This window comes from Daktulosphaira vitifoliae, unplaced genomic scaffold (genome assembly GCF_025091365.1).
Source record: "Daktulosphaira vitifoliae isolate Bord-2020 unplaced genomic scaffold, ASM2509136v1 Scaffold_2, whole genome shotgun sequence".
Taxonomy (NCBI): Eukaryota; Metazoa; Arthropoda; class Insecta; order Hemiptera; family Phylloxeridae; genus Daktulosphaira; species Daktulosphaira vitifoliae.
In genome coordinates this window covers 2,668,807-2,689,357 of record NW_026099573.1, presented here as the reverse complement: position 1 = coordinate 2,689,357, position 20,551 = coordinate 2,668,807, and the positions used below count along the sequence as shown (strand labels likewise).

The 20,551-nt window shown below is 24.2% G+C and overlaps 1 protein-coding gene and 1 long non-coding RNA gene across 3 annotated transcripts in view; one reads left to right on the top strand and one right to left on the bottom strand.

Annotated features, from left to right (window-relative positions):
* The window catches only part of LOC126898908 (uncharacterized), a 132,392-nt gene extending 125,466 nt beyond the window's left edge, over positions 1–6,926 (bottom strand). The window contains exon 1 of the long non-coding RNA XR_007702428.1: positions 6,540–6,926. This is a non-coding gene — a long non-coding RNA (uncharacterized LOC126898908). The remainder of the gene's footprint in view (positions 1–6,539) is intronic.
* A 3,865-nt stretch (positions 6,927–10,791) lies between these two features.
* On the top strand, positions 10,792–20,233 carry LOC126898835 (uncharacterized). Of its 2 annotated transcripts, XM_050673237.1 has the most exons (11): positions 10,792–10,876; positions 11,024–11,129; positions 14,945–14,971; positions 15,077–15,112; positions 16,073–16,117; positions 16,757–16,798; positions 16,879–16,899; positions 17,649–17,714; positions 18,152–18,187; positions 18,731–18,823; positions 19,789–20,232. In XM_050673237.1, exons 2-11 carry the CDS (start codon positions 11,042–11,044, stop codon positions 20,064–20,066), a joined length of 732 nt encoding a protein of 243 aa, XP_050529194.1. In that variant the 5' UTR covers positions 10,792–10,876; positions 11,024–11,041; the 3' UTR covers positions 20,067–20,232. The 2 variants fall into 2 exon arrangements, with proteins under 2 accessions (XP_050529194.1, XP_050529195.1); XM_050673238.1 differs by lacking the exons at positions 10,792–10,876; positions 14,945–14,971 and having other exon boundaries at positions 10,943–11,129; positions 19,789–20,233.
* The last annotated feature ends 318 nt before the right edge of the window (positions 20,234–20,551 follow it).

Sequence of the window (20,551 nt, the reverse complement as noted above, 5' to 3'; positions counted from 1 at the left end):
GTAATAATAGATAAAGGACGCGGGCAAGCAAATTATTTTCAAAACATGTTATTTGCGTATCAAATTCCACGTTTATTATTTACTTTAGCTAGAAAAAATAGCTGTGAAGTCTCACGGGACACCTTGGCACAATTAATTGGTCACCATAATAATAATAGTAACAATAATAACCCATACACTCAAACTTGACCCGTGTCCATAAAACCGCAACTACTTACGATCATTACTGTTGTAATGTGCTAACAGTTTTCATGATCTTGTCAAAAGCAAAGAGAGTGTTGTATATTTGCTTAAGGATAAAAGTATTAATTAGAATGACGCACACACGCAAATCGTTAGATTTTTTTATAGTGCCATCCTTTATAATTTTGTTATGTATGCAGCAATTCTAATATCTTACCTCGTATTCCAAAATATAATTTTAAAATGGTTTTTATAAAAATACTTAAGATGGCTTTTTTAATGTTATAATTAAGTATCATTTTATTTGGTGTTTGCACAAGAAAATATTTGCTAACTCTCTAAACACTATTGTACTAAGTAATTATATTCATTAAGGAGGGATTTCATCTTTATACTATCCCTGTGTCATACCCCAATGTAGAGAATCAAAAAAGTTAGCGGATCTACTTTTTAACTATAACTGTAAGTGCAAATTTAAAAAGAAAAATGTTTAAAAAAAATTTTTTGAACAGGATCGTAATAATACTGTTAGTACCAGATGTTTTAGTCATTTCCAAAATGATGAGCAATAAAAAATGAGATTTGTAGTTGATTATGATCTTTATAATAAACAAATAGCATTTTGTTTATGATTTTTAAGAAATATTTCGTTTTTTAGCTTCGATGCGATGCTTAGAAGGTGTTAGTTGTACTATGATGTGATTTTTTGTGTCTATTACTGAACCGATTTCTTTCAACGATACGTCAAAAGATCACAAATCGTATTTAATCGAAGACACTATTCTCAAAAATTGAAAAAATTTCCCTCGTTCTCCGTAAAGGGGGGAAACCTCCTAAAAAATTACAAATTTTAATATTGCTAATTTTCGAAATTTTTTCAAATTTTTTACTTAAAACTGCCATAACTTTCTTAAAAACCTTAGTTATTCTTTAATGTCATTTGTATAAGAAAATGTTTTATGTTCCATTTTAGAGCCATATCTCAAAAAAAGGCATTTCGAGAAAACCGACATCAAATATTCGACCTTCCATTAGAGTTAGCGGAATATTGTTTGTTACTTTTTTTTCAGTATTTATATTATGTTGAAGTCAAATTTTACTTATGTAGCTTGTATATTTTCTAGACGAAACATGAACTACCATAAGCTAATATCAGAATTTAATAAAGTTTTATTCTATGATTTAACGAATTATATTTTGGATGTGTGCCTCATTAATATTCAGTTACAGTTTAATTAGACATGGTGTTTTTGGTTTGTTATGCAATGGTTTTAAAAACTACACGAATAATTATTTATTACATAATGAATGCGATGCGCTTTAAACAATGATATTATTTTATTCTCACTGAATCCTTAGTTTAATAAGACAAAACACTATAAATTAATTAGCAAAAAGGTTATAGTAAAATTTTAAAAAATTATTTATTTATACTTTAAGTCATATTTTTCTAATCGAACATTCAAGATTCATAACGTTAAATTTATTTAAAATTATACAATTGTTTTCAATTATAACCGTTAAAAATAATTAACTTAGGGAGTGTGAGCATAGTAAAATGATTTTTTAAATTAAATTATTGAACTTAAAGTGTCAATATTACCAAAAGTATTAAAGTGTACGTAAGTTATTAGTTAACTAGTGGTTTATTGGTTAAAAAGTATTCTTGGAGTTTTTCTTTTTTTTTTTTTTAATAAAAAGATAGGTTCAAGTTGTATGTATTTCTAATGCATTTCATATGTAATTTTTAATGGCAAATAGTTAATACTGTTAACTTGTTTAACTGTTATTTAATAATTAGATATATCTTTAAAAATAATATTTTATATGACAGTTTGTATTACGGTAAGCTGTATATGACACGGTTTTTATTTAAATCTTCATCTTCTTAAATGCTTTGTTAGTGTTGTATAAACACACATTATTAATGCACAATAATGCAACCACTACATGGTTTATATTTATTTTTATTTTACATCAGGAAAGTGGAAATAGAAAGTGACACGTGCACTTAACACATACTTAGTACTCCGTATAAAGAAGTGTTTTCTTATATCTATGAATTGCCTGTAAATAGTCATATAGGTATGTAATGTTTTCCAAGTACTAAGAGACATGTTGTTAGAAATGGTTGATATGCTAATGGTACAATAGAATATTAAAATATTGAGATGGGAAATACCTACAATAATGTTATATTTTAGTTACTAATCTGTCGATAGTCTTCAAAAGCTGTTGTAATTGGTTAAGAGACTGTGACCTAATGTTATTTATTTATTTATAAGATAACACCCTCGAAGGGCAATGTAGTACAGGTAGTAATATAATAATATAAATACAATTTTAAAAAATTAACAATATACAGTGATACATTTATAAAATTAAGGTGAACAATAATTAGATATTAAGTATAAAAATTATATAAATTAGAAGTAATGAATTATTATGAATATAACATTAAATATTTGTGTTAGAATGATTATTATTAGTTATTACACATTTTAATTTGTTAGGACAATCATAAAAAAAATCAAAGTTAGAAACTAAAAACTATCAAAACTAAAAAGGCATATTTTACAAGTTTTCAATTTGTATTATTGCTATCTCTTTTATTTGGTACATAAAAACGTTTTTTCATTGAATATGACGTAATTTTTAATAATATTCGCTACATTAACTCAATCAGGTTTCAAGCGGAATAATATTGTCACTACCACGCGACAACTACAGTAAGCTACTGAATGTTTCGGGATAACATTAGAATAAACATAAATTTAGTACATCATATTAGCACAAGTAAAACCCGTCATCACGCATTCCAAAAAACAGACCCTGAAATCAATGAATCTTCACATTATAATTAATTAATGGCGTCAACCATAATCGTAGATGACCTAGTCTAGCCTATCACACGTATTATGCAGTGACAACATTTGTAATAATATTTCTAAGTGATCAAATCAATACTGTGTCTAAAAATCTTAAAATTGATAAGCACTTAGATTTTCTAAAAGTTTTCATTTGATTTTAATTATTGTAACTATTAGGTTTTTAAATTATTATTACATTAATTTCCTCAAATTTGCATCAAAGCTAAAACGGAAGAAAATGTTTGTGTAAACACTCTTAGCTTTATAACTATATATTCATTGTACATTATGAATACTGAATCGAAAAACTTTTTGGTGTGATTAAAATGTACATGCGTTCAAGTCTTCATGCAGATATCATGTTTCAAAAATTATAAATTGTGTGGCCGTTTTCATTTTGGTCTGCAATAATTGTGATGAACAAATTATCGTGTGAGGTTTTTATACGGAGGAGAAATAGTTGCCTTGGTCAAAATGTCAATGTTATTTTTAAGTAAAGGTTTACATGTAGGCGAACAAAATAAATATTTTCTGTGGTCTTTTTAAATTTTAATCCTAGATTCCACAATTTAATAAAGTGCAGAGTAAACAATAGTGTAATTTTCTAAATAGTTTTATTATAAATAAATGGTATTCATTTATTTACTTTAATTTTTCGATATACATGGTGAATATCTTACGATATGAATTATTATAAAATTATTGTATACATATAGATTACCCTAAACATAAAATAAAACAAAATAATAATTATTACATTTTAACACTCATCCTGATAATGGCAGTCTCTCTGCCTTTCTTATTTTGAACTTGAAAATCCGTCGGTGTTAGACAAATTTTATAAAAATTGCATGTGCATTATTGTTTACATAGAAATTTGTGATAAACACTTCCTAGTTAGAGTTAAAATATTTATACAGTTCGCTATAACAAAAGTGCTCAAATAAAGCTATTATCTATATATATACTATCCAAAGTTAAATCATTTTTAAAGTATTTTACTCATTTAGTTTGAATAATATTTTTATCATAAATAATTTTTAAGATATACCATCAACAATAATAATTTTATTAATACAATTTTGATGATAAATTTTATAATTGTTTTAGACTCTTAAGATAGTTGGCTTATTTTATCTTTTTAGTTGCAATCAAGTTTTGTGGTACCTATAATTCAACTTGAAATTTTTAATGCGATAAGATTAAATAGATAAGTTTATCCAAATTTTATTCATAAATTACAAAATAATTGTTTTCTTTTTGAATCAATAAAAGTTTAATGGATTAACATCAATGTATCACACTGGTATGGATATAAACCAGAACAAAAATACAAAAATTTGTAGATTTTTTTTTCTGGTATTATCTCATGCTATCATAAGCTTTTTTATGGGTATATAAGATTATTCATAAAAACAGGATAGCTGTGATTCAGTTCTGATTTATGAAATCATAAAAATTCAATCTTTACTGTTATTATTTCCAAATTATTAAACTTATTAATTAGTGTTGAAAGTTAAATTTTTTTGTAAAAAATATATTTGCAATCAGTTGTTTTAATTAAATACTGATTTATACCTCAAATATTTCTGAAGATGATTAAGGAATCATAAATGTATAGTGAAATAATCTCAGAGTAAAAATAATATTATTACAATGAAATTACAATTCAGCAAGTTATGACCTTGTCCGGAATTCACATAGCAATAAAAAAACGAGTCACCAATGAAGTTGTAGCCATTAATTTTATGTATACAATTATTTTATAAAATTTATATACATAAAATTTATAATTTATGTACGTACTAATTAAATAAAATTTGACGAAAATTATGTTCATCCCTTTACTAATACTTGTTACTTTCAATTGAAAATTTATAAAGCAATGAATATTCAACTAAAATAAGATTTTATTGAACGAAATAAAATGGAATATATGAATTTTCTGAATTATTATTGTGTTCAGAGTGTTATACGCACTAGGTTAGCAGCGTTTTTACTATTTCTCTTATTTTCTTTAATATATAAGGACTGATTGATAGAAAGAGTTATAGAATGTTTAAAATATTTATATTAACTACAAAACATTTTAACTTTTTAGATGAACATCTGTAATTTTTTTTATTATATTCAATTATTTATCATATTGACTCTACTTTATAGCATCGGATTGGGAAAAAAAGGTTCACCGTAATTTTTAATCTAAAGGGTCCTCAATGACATATTTGTTTTTGTTCATCAGTTTTTTTCACTTTTGATTTCTTTTATAAAATGAATCCTTACTTCAATATTTATAAAAAAAAATTCAATCAAGTTATCAAGGACTTGAGTCAGCTTTTTTAAAAAGTAATTCTTTCTCGTTACCTTTTTCAGTCATTTAAGCATTTATAATTATATTATTTAATTATTATATTTAGCATTTAATAAAAAAAAAAAAAAATTTATTTTAAATTAATTAAATAACCAAATGAACTCAATATAGAAAACATACTAACATACCAATATTAAAACAACGTATAATACAGACAATGTAAATTGTGATCATCTAATATTCGATAAAAAATTGTCTAAAATTAAGAATATATTAAAAATATTAATAAAAAATTAAAAAATCTTTAATTCATAGTAAAGACATAGTACCGATGTTAGCATTGTTCCCGAAGTACCAATCTGAAAATTTTACTTAATTTTTGTAGCTTATTGAATTAAATATTTATTTATAATAAGTTTTAAATAATATTAGTCATAAATCATATTATTATATAAAAATTTCTGTTAATCGTCTCAAATAAACACTTGTTAAACTTAAGGATATTTGATTATTTATGAATAAACTTTATCTATTGTTTTGATCTGTTTTATAAATTATGCCACAGATTAAGGCTGTATCAACCTAAATTGTTATTAGTTACTTTATTCAATTCCATTATAAACTCAAGTGCTAGTATTCAGACATGTATGTGCATATATCAAAGTAATAAGCTGCTGTAAGTATATCTACAGATAAACCTAAACCATCTTTGAAAAAAATTTTGTTTTTGATAATATATTTTAAGTGACTTACATTTTCCTTTCATGCGCACATTTTTTAGCTTTGATGCGAAGTTGAGAAGATACTATTTTATTATGATATGTTTTAGGATTATGATGTTTTATCACGCTGGACCAAATTTGATAAACAATACGTCAAAAGATAACAAATCGTATCTAGTCGAAGACATAACTCTCAAAAATAGAAAAAATTTCCCTCGTTCCCCGTAAATGGGGGTTATATCCAAAAAAATTACAAATTTAAAAATCGCTAATTTTCGACATTTTTTAGCTTCGATGCGAAGCTGAGAAGGTATTAATTTTACCATGATGTGTTTTTTTTTTTTTATGTTGTTGCCACTTTTTCTCAGCTCTCACTGGACCGATTTCTTTCAACAATACGTCAAAAGATCACAAATCGTATCTAGTTGAAGACATTACCCTTAAAAATTTGACATCGTTCCCCGCAAATAGGGAAAATCTCCAAAAAAAATAAAAATTTAAAAATCGATAAATTTTATAATTTTTTTCAGTTTTAGCTTCGATGCGAAGCTGAGAAGGTATTGGTTTTACTATGATGTGTTTTTTTTTTTTTTTGTGTCTGTTACCACTTTTTCTCAGCTCTCACCGAACGGATTTCTTTCAACGATACGTCAAAAGATCACAAATCGTATCTAGTCGAAGACATTACCCTTCAAAATTGAAAAAATTTCCCTCGTTCCCCGTAAATGGGGGAAACCTCCAAAAAAATTACAAATTTAAAAATCGCTAATTTTCGAAATTTTTTCAATTTTTTTTACTAAAAACTGCCGTAACTTTTTCAAAAATGAACATTTGAATATAATTTTTTTTTTAGAGATGTTTGATGTCTTTACCTATCATTTGGTATATTTTTTTTGTAAATCTGACATTTAACCTGCCCACAGGGGGGGATTTAAAATGACAACTTTTTCACGAAAAATTAACTTTTTTAACTTGATTTTTGAAAATGTTCCGGATAGTCTGACACTTTTATATATATCTTAAATTAAAGCTAATGTAATGTACTTTAATTTGAAAAAAAAAAATTTGACCTCTGGACTTGTCTTCACGGCGAAAATGGCTACCGAATGCTATTTTCGTGTGAAAATTCTCGATTTTATTATTTATATTATATTTAACTTTATAATGCTATAACTTATTGAAAAGTTTATGGATCCACACAATTTTTTTATGAGAAATAATATTTTTTAATAAACCCTTTTTCATTCGACATACTTTATCTTAATCGAGATATTAATAAGGAACCAGCAGATCAAGTAGCTTTTGGAATAAAACATCAATTTTTTTTAAATTAAACACTATCTAAAGATTTACATCGAAGCGTTTATTTTTGATAGTGATTTTAATCACTGTCAGATATCATTGTACTATCATTATACTTGATCCAACTATGCCACGTCACCACTGTGCCGCGACCCCCCTGTGCTGGGTTTTTTTTTTCTTAAAACTTCCATAACTTTTTCAAAAATCAACAAATCAACATAATTTTTTTTTATACTAAGACCTTAGATATTTCCCTTTTCATTTAATATCATTTTTTTGAAAATCTAACACTTAACCTGCTCATTGGAGGGGATTGAAAATAGAAATTTTTTTACAAAAACTAACTATTTTTATAATGCTATAACTTTTGGAAAAATGTATGGATCAATATTATTATTTTTTATAAATAATTTTTGATATACCTCTTTCATCTGACATACTTTTTTTTTAAATCAGATCATATCTCTTTATACAAGGGAGGTCAAAACTTTAAACATGCATATTGAAACTAGGACATTTTCAATTTAATTTTTTGAAAGTGTTCCGGAAATACTGACACTTTTATATACATCTTAAATTAAAGCTTATGTAATATACATTATTTGAAAAAAAATATTTGACCTCTGGATTTGTCTACATGATGAAAATGAACACCATATTCAAAAATATGCTATTTTTATGTTAAAATTCTGGATTTTGTATTTTTTTTTTTATTTTATAATACCTGACAAATACAGAATATAATACGGAAGTGACGTATGTACGGAGTCGGTAACACTTGTGTTTTACGCGCTTAGGGCACAAGGTTTTTTCATGTGTCAAAAAATTATAAAAAAAAATTTAACAATATAGGCGCACTACATTAACCGATAGACTAACTGAGTATTTAAATTTAATCGTTTGATTGAAGTCAAACTAATATTCCTAATGAACAATTGTAATCATTATTAGAAGTAAAATCAATATTTCGCATTGGTGAAATTACCAAATTATTTTGTATATTTTTTAATAGACTGTATTATATAGGGTAAATTTGATAGATAACAGCTAGATAGAAAATTAACTAATTAAACTAAAGTCAAGATAAATTTATTTTTATGATTACAAAGTGTAAAGGTTGAATTTGACCACTAAGAAAACTAACATGCATGAATTTAAATGATTACCAAACTATTCTTTAAAAACTAGTAATACAATTAAAAGTTCAATTATTATTTGATTTATAAAAATGCAAGATATTTCCTAAACTACTAGTAAGGGACCAATAGGAACAATTTATCAATAAAGTTTGTCATGTAAGGAACTTAAGGTGATATTGACAACTAATATTCAATTTTGTGAGTTTTAGTGTGATTTTTCAAATCAAGAAATCAGTTAGTTCCTGAAAGACAAGAGAAATTCAAGTTTATGTAATTACAAATGTTAGTGTAGACAAGAAATATGAAAATATTGAATATTAGAGACTGGTCAACAATGAATTTTAATAATTATAGTTAATTTTGCATGAAATTTTGTAAATGAGTAAAACAATTATGAGATTCAACTGGATAAAGTTTTACCATCCACATTAATGGAGTATTACAATTCTAGTGATTGATTTTAATAATAATCGTAAGATTCTGACTTTGACTATTAAATGTACTACTAAACAATATTTGTTCAACATGACAACTACAAAATTTGTAATAATTAACTTATATTACCAATAGACCAGTATTTTACTAAGAAATTTGAAATCAACCACGAGGTTTTTAAAACTTGATTTAAGAATTAATGAGAAAAATTGTTGTAAGCAAAATTTCCTACAAACTACAATATTTATGAGTATTACCGTTACAAATTTGTCAACAAGATGACAAAGACAATTTTGGTGAGACAAAAATGTGCTTGAATAAAAAAGGTGACTCGACGAAACGACGAAAAAACATTTGTAAACAGCTAGGCAATCCAAAAGCGAGCGGGCGATGATTTTCAAGCGCATAACCGCTACCCCGACAGATTAACTTGACCAGTGATAAAAGAAACGATAGGTGACAATGACTTAACAATAAAGTTTGGTAGACGCAAACAAACAGAAGGGTTCCTCTTTCCAAAATGACATATTTTATAGGTCTTATTGTAATTTTAAATTTGTTTTTAGTTTACGGAAAAATTGCTATAGGTGATTTATCGGATTTTGGAAACCTACTACAGAATTATGTTTTATTAAAAAAATTANTACGTATCCGCGACTTTTCATTAATTTTTTTGTGGCTTTTGAGTTTAATATTTTTAATATTTTTTAGTTTTTTTAAATTAATAATATTTTTAATATAGTTTTAATTTTACTTAATTAACTAGCCACAAGTGATCAATTTTTATTATTATATTTTATTATATCTTACTAAATTTTAAATGATTATCAAAAGTATCCCATTTATATGAGAAGTTGTAAAAAATGATTTATTTTTAGATTTTATTTTACTTAGTGTTTTTCATATTTTGGAGTTAGTGAATATTTTACAGAATAAAATATAACGTGCCAAATATAAGAGCAAATTTATAATAAATGGCGAAATTCCTATTAAGGTTTAAAGCTTCTTAGGTTTACATTTATGTTAATATTTTGACCCAAATATTTACTGCAATCAGTTTTACAAAAATAAATATGCATTTATCATGAAAATGTAAATTATTGAAGCTTGGTGTAGTTGAGTCAATAATTTAACGGCGCAACTGTCAATAGCATATGTTACACGGCTGCAATACAGCAAATGATTTCATTAAGTTTAAAACCAGGCGTATTTGATCTATAATTAAAACATATATACCACATCATTGTTTTAAATTAGAATATTATTTACACCAGCAGTACACTAATGCTTATTCAATGAATATTTCAAAATTGTCTTACTCGATGTAAAAAAAAAATAAACTTGATATAGTTTACCTCTGATGTACAAAAATAAATAGCAGCTTTATTAATTATTTATAATTGTTATTATATAATATTTATAGTTAAAAAAATTGTATTATATAGAAAATTAATATAATTATCGTAATGTAACTTTTGAAATGGAAGGAAAAAAAGGAAAAAACTTTAATTTGTTTACTAATATTTATAATGCTAATAAACATACAAACTAATGTATCTCAAGATGATTTTATGATAACACGATATGTTATCGATAAATTTAAACAAATTAAATTTTACCACTGAATTTTTAATATCTTCGTTTTACCACGTGTCATTTATATATGTACAATTATTTTATTAGGAATGTTCTAGTCTTTAACTTAAATAAACAATACAAATTAAAAAAAAATACATTATTTTATTTATAACTGAATATAGTAACATCATTTTATTTTCTGTGATATATTTTTATGTTCTTCGAACAAAATATTTTTTATGTTTGTTGGAAACAAATTAAAACTAAATGTTATAATGTTTATTCACTGACATTTTTATAAATCATGTTATTGATTTTTTAAATTTCATTTTTTTGGTAATTATGTATATAATAAATGTTTAATTTAATTTCTTGATCATTCATTTATTATAAAAGATATAATATACTTAATTTATAGTAAATGATGTGTGTTTATGAATTTTTAATGAAATATAATATAAATTAATTTGTAATTTTAAATAGATATAACAAAAATAAAATATGACAGATTTAAGTTTGTTGATATCTTTTGTGATGCTCATATACTCTAAAACTGATGGAAATAAAAATTGTTTGACACTACCAATGGGTAATAAATAAAATTATTATTTAAATTTTTATTATTAAAATATTAATATTATCAAAAGTGGCGCAACCAGTAGTAGGATTAGAGGTCGTAACCCATTTTTACAAAACAGAAAAAATTCTTAAAATATGTCGTTTTGCTTATCAAGGTAATTTTAACTACTTTTCTTCGAAATAAAATTTATAAAACCTTCCGAAAAAATTGGGATCGTGTCATTGCGCATAACAGTTATAACTATACCTTATTTAACTAACTCGATAAGAACTGTTTCGAAATTAGAGAAGACTCCAATAAAATTTAAACTAAGTCGATTATTATACAGGGTGATTTTTTTATCATAACCCACTCAATTACTTGCAGAATAATAATAATTTAAACATTTTTTTTTTTCATTATCTTTAGTTACACATTATTCTTGAATTTTTAACTATGTAATACTTTTTAAGTTCATCCCTTATGCCTTGTAAGGGGGTCAACTTTGTTTTTTTAAATGGTAACACATATTTTTAATTTATTAAAATGTTTGAGTTTTTAATTTAATAGTAAATGGCATTTGAATTTTTAATATAACTTAATTCGTTTATTAGATATAATCATTTAAAGTTTCAAATTTTTGAATTAATATACAGGTATAATACACAAGGGATTACAAATACAGGTAGCTAATTGGTTTTTTATAACATCGATATTAGCAGGTACACAGCATTGTTATTATCAATTGTAGTAAGGCACATTGTTATGAGTTTATAAATACACTAACTGACAATACAGAAAGTATATCTATTGATAATCATAATTGATAATAAACAATCCGTGACTGAGACAGCAATGTCATAAAAATCCAATTAGCTACCTGTATTTACAATCCCATGTGTATTATACATGTATATTAACTCAAAATTTTGAAACTTTAAATGTTTATATCTAATAAGCTAATAAAGTTATATTAAAAATTCAAATGCCATTTACTATTAAATTAAAAACTCAAACATTTTATTAAATTAAAAATATGTGTTACCATTTAAAAAAACAAAGTTGACCCCCCTCCAAGGCATAAGGGATGAACTTAAAAAGTATTACATAGTTAAAAATTCAAGAATAATGTGTAACTAAAGATAATAAAACAAAAAAAGGTTTAAATTATTATTATTCTGCGAGTAATTGAGTGGGTTATGATAAAAAAATCACCCTGTATAGTTGTATAAAAAATAAATACATGTAATTGTTTTTTGATATACATAGGAAAAAGACTCTTATCGAAAATAGTATTTTGCTAGACAGAAATTCAATAAACGTTCTCACAATATTTCTCTATGACTTATTCGACTTGAAAATCAAAAATTGCAAAATTTCTGTAGAAATTCTTTATTTTTTTTAATTTTGCAATAACTTTTCTAGAAATTCCGGATCGTCCTGTTCTATTTTAACCTATATAAAATTGAAATTCTAATCATAGCTTAATATATATATAGCAGTGTAAGAACTAACTTATATACATTTCTAACTATTCAACTTCATATAGGAACCGTCATATTTGGCCGTCTGTTTCATATTCTAATTAGTATGAAAAGTACCATGTCGGTATTGAGACAAAATCGAAATGATAAAAACCGTTATGAAATCAAAACAAACCCAGCACAGGGGGTCGCGGCACAGTGATGACGTGGCATAGTTGGGTCAAGTATAATGATAGTACAATGATATCTGACAGTAATTAAAATCACTATCATAAACAACGCTTCGATGCAAATCTTTAGATTGTGTTTAATTTTAAAAATATGGTCAATTACTCCAAAAGCTACACGAATTCCTATTTCCTTATTAATATCCTGATTACAAGTCTTATGATTTATATGTGTAATATATGAATATATATACAGGGTGGCCCACCACTCACTGACAACTTAAATAACTTTTGATCCAGTTAATATTTTTAGCTGATTTTTTTTTTAAATAATAGTTATACGTTAGGTCTATAGCTATATCTCAATAATTAATTTTTTTACATTTTATTAAAAATATTAATTATTTTTAAATTTTAAATAAAATGTAAAAAAAAAATCTAAGATAGCTATTTTGTAGAGTAGAATTTAAGAAAAATTTTAGTAAAAAAATATCTTATTAATATTCAGTAGTAAATATTCTGTAGCGTTTTGAAGTTTGTGAAAATTTGAATTTTCATGTACTATTTTACGGTTATAAACATTGAAATACGTATTGAGAAAAGGACAGAAGAAAACGCTATCTTTTCATGATTACTGTGTATACATATGATGATAGTGTGTATACATTACAAACTTGGCATAAATACCATGATAAGAAATTAGATAAGGCAATTATTACTTATCACTCTCATTCAAAAGTATATTGAAAAGATAGCGTTTTCTTCTGTCCTTTTCTCAATACGTATTTCAATGTTTAATACCGTAAAATAGTACATGAAAATTCAAATTTTCACAAACTTCAAAACGCTACAGAATATTTACTACTGAATATTAATAAGATATTTTTTTACTAAAATTTTTCTTAAATTCTACTCTACAAAATAGCTATCTTAGATTTTTTTTTTACATTTTATTTAAAATTTAAAAATAATTAATATTTTTAATAAAATGTAAAAAATTAATTATTGAGATATAGCTATAGACCTAACGTATAACTATTATTTAAAAAAAAAATCAGCTAAAAATATTAACTGGATCAAAAGTTATTTAAGTTGTCAGTGAGTGGTGGGCCACCCTGTATAAATGTATAAAGGTAAATGGTGATATTTAAAAAAAAACATGTCGAATGAAAGAGGGATATAAATATTATTTCTCATAAAAAAATTGTATTGATCCATACACTTTTGAATAAGTTATAGCATAATAAAGTTAAAAATATAAAATCGAGAATTTTCACACAAAAAAAGCATTTGGTAGCCATTTTCACCGTGAAGACAAAATAAAGTCCGAAATTTTATATTCCATAATAAAGTACATTACATTAGCATTAATTTAAGATATATATATAAAAGTGTCAGTATTTCCAGAACACTTTCAAAAGTTAAGTTGAAAAAGTAAATTTTTTGTGAAAAAGTTGTCATTTTAAATCCCTCCCTGTGGGCAGGTAAATGGTCATATTTTTAAAAAATATATACCAAATGATAGGTAAAGACATCATGCATCTATAAAAAAAATTATATTGATTTAGTCATTTTTAAAAAAGTTATACAAGTTTTAAGTAAAAAAAAATTTTAAAAATTAGCGATTTTTAAATTTGTAATTTTTTTGGAGATTTCCCCCATTTACGGGGAACGAGGAAAATATTTGAGGGTAATGTCTTTGACTAGATACGATTTGTGATCTCTTGACGTATCGTTGAAAGTAATCGGTTTGGTGAAAGCTGAGAAAAAGTGGTAACAAACACAAAAAAAAAACATCATAGTAAAATTAATACCTTCTCAGCTTTGCATCGAAGCTAAAAATAAATGATTTTTGAATAAATTACAATTATATAAATTATTGTAAAATTTAACAAATTTTTTTTTTGAAGATTTTTTCCTAATAGTGATTTTAAATACTTTCTGATATTATTTTTATTTATTTTATATTTTTATCTATGCTTGTCCCAACTATGCCAAAAACCCACTATGACACAACTCCACTGTCCTGAGTTTTTTTATTTTTAAATAATGATAACCAAAAACTAATTAATATCATTACTTTTTATTACATTTTGTTCATTTTTGAGAAAAAACTTGTAATGATAAGGGTTGTATACTTAATAAATCACATTGAATACTAAAAATACTTAACGGAAATAAATATTTTTAACAGAATGTGCATATGAAATAGCTAAAACTAGTAAGACATAACATTTTACAAATTTTTATTTGTCTTAGTTTATATATTTTTTTCTTTAAAATTAAATAAATATTTAATGTTCTTACTAAAGTAATTTACTTTCAGATCTCGTGCTGAAAAATGTTGCAACTAGTAATCAAAGTAAGTAATTTTATATATTCTATTTTTAATTAAAATGTTTTTAATGTTATACTAGTTGATTGATTAAATAATGATATCGAAATTTTGTTAATAAATTGTCTCATTTAGGCTATTATGAATTTTTAGTGAACTGCTAACAATAAAAACGTTATAAAATGCAGTTTATAACATAATAATAATATTAATACCATATTATATATATATCGAGTAAGTCATAAAGATATGACAAATTAAATAACTATTCATACAATTATTACGTGTAGGATCAGAGGAACGTATCAACTAAAGAAAATTCATTTTTCAAATACTTTTATCCAATTATTTTTGTTAACTTTTGTTTTAGCTATGTAACTTTAGAGGTAATTTAACTAAACCTATAACTTCCTACTTTAAGAGTTCTAATGTTGTAATAGTCAATTCTACAAATGAAATAAGCAATTTAATAAAAAAAATAATTTTTTTTTAGTTAATACAGTTTCTCTGATCTTATATTGACGAACATATTGTTAAATTTTTTTTAAAGAACTAACTATTGTGTTCTTAGATTATGTTTAAAGTATTTTTTTTTATTATTTTTCGCTAATAAAAATTAAAAATTTTTTTTGAAATTTTTCATAATTTTAAAATAGCCCTTCTTACTTTCAAACATTTTAAAACAAGTACTCATGAAGTTATAATCTTTTAATACATAGAGCGTGGGTGTAACCTGTAGAGGTGTACATTTCATAATTTTAAGTATAATAAAAATTGAATTTTCATATTAGTACTAAATAATACAAAAATATGCTCTGTACGTGGTCTCATGAGGTAATAATTATCTTTAAAAAGATTTTAACGAAATGATAATTGGATCAAACGTTATTGGAAATTTCATATCTTCATGTCTCTCTCTTTATACAAAGTTCAGTGATTTTCTTTGTACTATAAAATTATCTAAAAGAGTATTAAAATATTTTTTAGAAGACCTAGAATTCATACTAACTTCAATATTATTGCAAACTAATGGTAAGTATCAAACATTTAGTATTAAAATACAATTTTTCTACAATAGGTTTGATTATTGATTTTTTATTTATTTGAAAATTAATAATATTTAATATAAATGTAACCATACATTTATTTAAGAACTTTTAAACAATAAAATCTTATACTAAAAAGTGGAGAGTTACTAGACCAAGTCATCATACAGAATCATAGGTTTAATCACTAATATATATAACTAATACATAACTCTTGGTTTAAGACTTTAGGTCTTTCCAGAGATTCTCCTTCAGAGGTCCCTCTTTATATACCTATTATTATGTTTCTCCATAGGCTTAAAAAAAAAAAGAAGTGAGACTTATTAGTCTGTAGGATTTGGCTTCATAGTAGTTAAGGTGTAAACACCACCCTGACCTTTTGCCAGCTGTCTGGTTGATAGTCGGAGGTTAGACATGTTCTAAATATATTGCAGAAATAAGGACGATTAGATCTAGCCCCTCTTGTAGAAGTGCAGGGAATATTTCATCATTTATTATAAAAATTTTAATTAAATTTATATATTGGTAAATTTAAAAAGAGCTCTTGGTATTTATTATATAGTTGCTTTAACAAATGTACACATTAAAAATATTGTATTAAATTAATTACATATTTTTTTATAAGGGGATGTATTGCTATCAATATTTCCATCAACTCATCATTTGGGTATGTAGTAATAATTAATACACTTTGGAAATTTGTCAAGAGTACTTAAAAGATTTGATTTAAATAAAACCATATTACAGAATCATCATCAAAAGAACTAAGTAAGTACTTAACGGACTATTTTATGAGCTGAGTTACCGGTTTGTTGAAATTTAGTTATTAATAGAATTATATATAGTCGGTAAACAGTAAACTTTTTATGTTATGAGCGTTGTGTGTATTTTATATATTTTTTTCTTTTTGGCTAGTGACGGCACATTATGATTATTTAAATTATTTCATAGGCATTCGTTTCAGACTGATGTTTTTGTTAGTTAATCTACATATATATAATATTTATTATCTACTTATATATTATTAAACAAATAGATTTTGAATTTTTTTAAGTATTTTGTGGAATACATAAAATTACTGGGTTGTTTTTTTAACATCATGCCTCAATTGTCAAAAATTGTTCCAATAATTATTGTACTTCATTATCCTTATTAGAAAGAACTTTCTTTGTTTTTTTATAGGAATAGAAATCTAATGATTTTATTACATTTTGGAAGAACAGTTTAATTATAGTTTAAATAATTAGACTAGAATAACAAACAATTTAATTTATAATTTTTAAGTTGGATAAATAATATGTTTGTTGATTTCAATTACTTGAGTTGGATAAACTCATGAACATTGTTTCGTTAAACCGAAATTCAATTATATGATAACAATTTTTTATTTATCATGTTTATATCAAATATTTTCTGTCGATAATATTATATTTATTTTGGAAACACCAAAATATAAATAAAAATACATTATAATACTTTCATTTCTCATTTTATCAGAAAAAAATCGTTTATTACAGGAAATTATTTGATAAACATCAAGGAAAAAGAACAAGCTCTTCGAAAATCAATTAAAAATAATACAAGTAAAATAATATTATTATTGATAAAATTAAAAAGTGAAGTATCACTGTATCTTATTGCTTAATTTATAGTACATAGGCACAAAGCAGTGGGGACGTAGGAGTCTAGTGTTCAAATATTAAAAAAATTAACGATTTTTTCATAAATTTATAACCATATTTATAGCAAATAAATTTTATAGATTTAAAAAATTTTATTAATTATATTTATTTGTAAGATTTTACGTGATAAGTATATATGAAACTTGCGCTTTTTTTTATTTATTGTACTTGCATTGAAATATTTTTTCATTGAAAAAAACAATAACTTTTGTATTTTTTCGCACATATATTTGATTAAATTTTACAACCTTTATAATAATAATAATTCTTAATAATTGCATGCTTAGTTAAATTTTAATCTTAGTAATTAAATATAATTTAAACATATTTATTTTAAGGTATACTAACACCAAAATGGGGTGATGTTAAAAAAGGTAAGTTCTTATAAAAAATTATCTATACATGAGAGTTGCCTCTGAAAATACTATAAAATGTATTCTTATTATTTATCTTATAATATTCTTATAATATAATATTCTTATCATATACTTATATAATCAAATTGGAAACTAAATTAATCCAACTGTAGTATAGTTAAAAAGAATATTCAGTAAGTAAGGAAACATGTTTTTATTGTTCTCATTGTTTATAACGATTTACCTGTTACGTATTGAACACACTGTATATTTATTAATACATTATACTTATATATTTTATTATATATTTGTGTTTGGTACGATTTAAAGTTATATTATGACCTTTTTTCATTTCTAAATTATTAATACAGAAATACCTAAATTTAAAATTCTCTCTATTATATTTGAAAAGTTTTCAAAAAACATTATTTGTAATATAAACCATATAGCTTAAAAAGGAATTATTATTTATTTTTGTCAAGAAATAATTCCTTTTATTCCTTTTAAATATTATAAATTCAATAAAAATATCTGTCAATTATTTTTATTATAATTTTATAGAAATACCTAGATTGCTAAATTATGACAAGCAAGTAATACTGCGAAAACAAATAATTCAAGATTTTGTTCAATGGAAATTTGAGAACTCCCCAAGTAAATTACAATTAAAAACCTAGCACAGTTGGATCATGACATAGTCAAATGATACCATCAGTGATTAATATTGCTATCATAAGGAATTATACTCAAATCTATTAAATTTCACAATAATTCATATATTTGTGTTTTAAATATTGTAGTAAACTAAAAGAACATTAATTTAATATAGTTTAAAAGAGGGCAGACGTTCTGGAAAATTTTCAAAATTTATTTATAACATTTTTTTACGTGAGAAAGTGGTTTCTTTTAAACATTCTGTACTTAGTCTTTTTATGGAATTTTCATACTGAGATTACTAAAAAAAAGTTTATTGTCTCTGATCTATTTTGTGTAAATTCTCATTAGGATCAATATTTAATAAAAAAAGTTATAGCAAATGTGTTTATAAATTCCATTTAATATGGTAGCGTAATTTTAAAATATATTTTTAAGTATCTAAGATTAAGAGGTTTTTTAAATTTTTGACGCTGAAATGTTCAACTGGATTTAAATCGACTTCTTTTGATATATAACCCATAAAAACAGTCCATTAAGAGCTGAACATATCATGGACAGACATAAAAAATGCACATTTTTGTAAAACTAATACCTTCTCGGCTTCCCTTTGAAGTTAAAAAAAAATCTATAATTTTGTTAAAAATAATATGTACTCCTCTATAGATTTAATAATTAAATTTGTGTTTTAAGATGTATATTTCTATTAAAATGTTTACTATATTTTCATCAAATTTTTTTGCTTAATCGTTGTTTTACATAATTCCCAAAAAATTAATTTTTTCATGTTCAGTAGATATAATAGATGGCAAAAACTTTAATTTTTGTTGCATGCTTATTACAGTATATATATGAATATTTTATTACTATATACATTTTATAAAGTGCTATAAAGTGTTTTTTTACTCTAAAGTTAATTTTCAAATTTATTTACTAGTAACATTAATAACTACGTGATATTTTAGATGACATCCAAATGTGTTCAAGCGACAGTTCTATTCCACAGAAGATAAGAAAATTTAAATGCAACTTGATTACATTAGATATAATGTCAAAGGTTAATGATGCAAACGAATATTTTCCCATATGCAAAAAGGAAAAATGTCAAATTACTACTAAAGGTGAAAACCCCAAAGCTTTTATTTTCGTAGATGTCAAAACAAAACAAAAAAATGTGTGGGTAACTAGACTATTGTGGAATAATAAGTATCATCCATACAAATATTGGCTTGAAATAGTTTAGTAATAAGTTTACATTTAATTTTTTTATGACTCATGAGATTCTATTATAAAATATTTGTCTTAAATATATTTAAATGACTTAATTAACCATTCGATTTTAATTTTCTTTTTAAACATAGTGAGGTATAAAAAGTAAAAAAAAAATAATGCATTTTGTCATAAATGAAATAAATGGTTTAAAAACTCATATAATTTATCTTTTAACTAATGATGTATACTCTAAAAGTCATCATATAATTCGCNTCGCTGTCTCTAAAATTGCTTCTGTTAAAAATTCAGTTAGTTGTTCTATGTTTTTATTTTCATAGTTTGAAGTGTATTTTATTTTGTTTTCTAGTTTTGAAGAAAATAAGTCCCATTTGGGGGATTTTAGGTTCCACTTGGTTGCGTTTAATTGATGAAAGTTATTTTGTCTTGGTATATACTGGATTATTATAGGTAGATGGTCACTGGTGTAAATGTCATTTGAAGTTGACCATTCTAGTC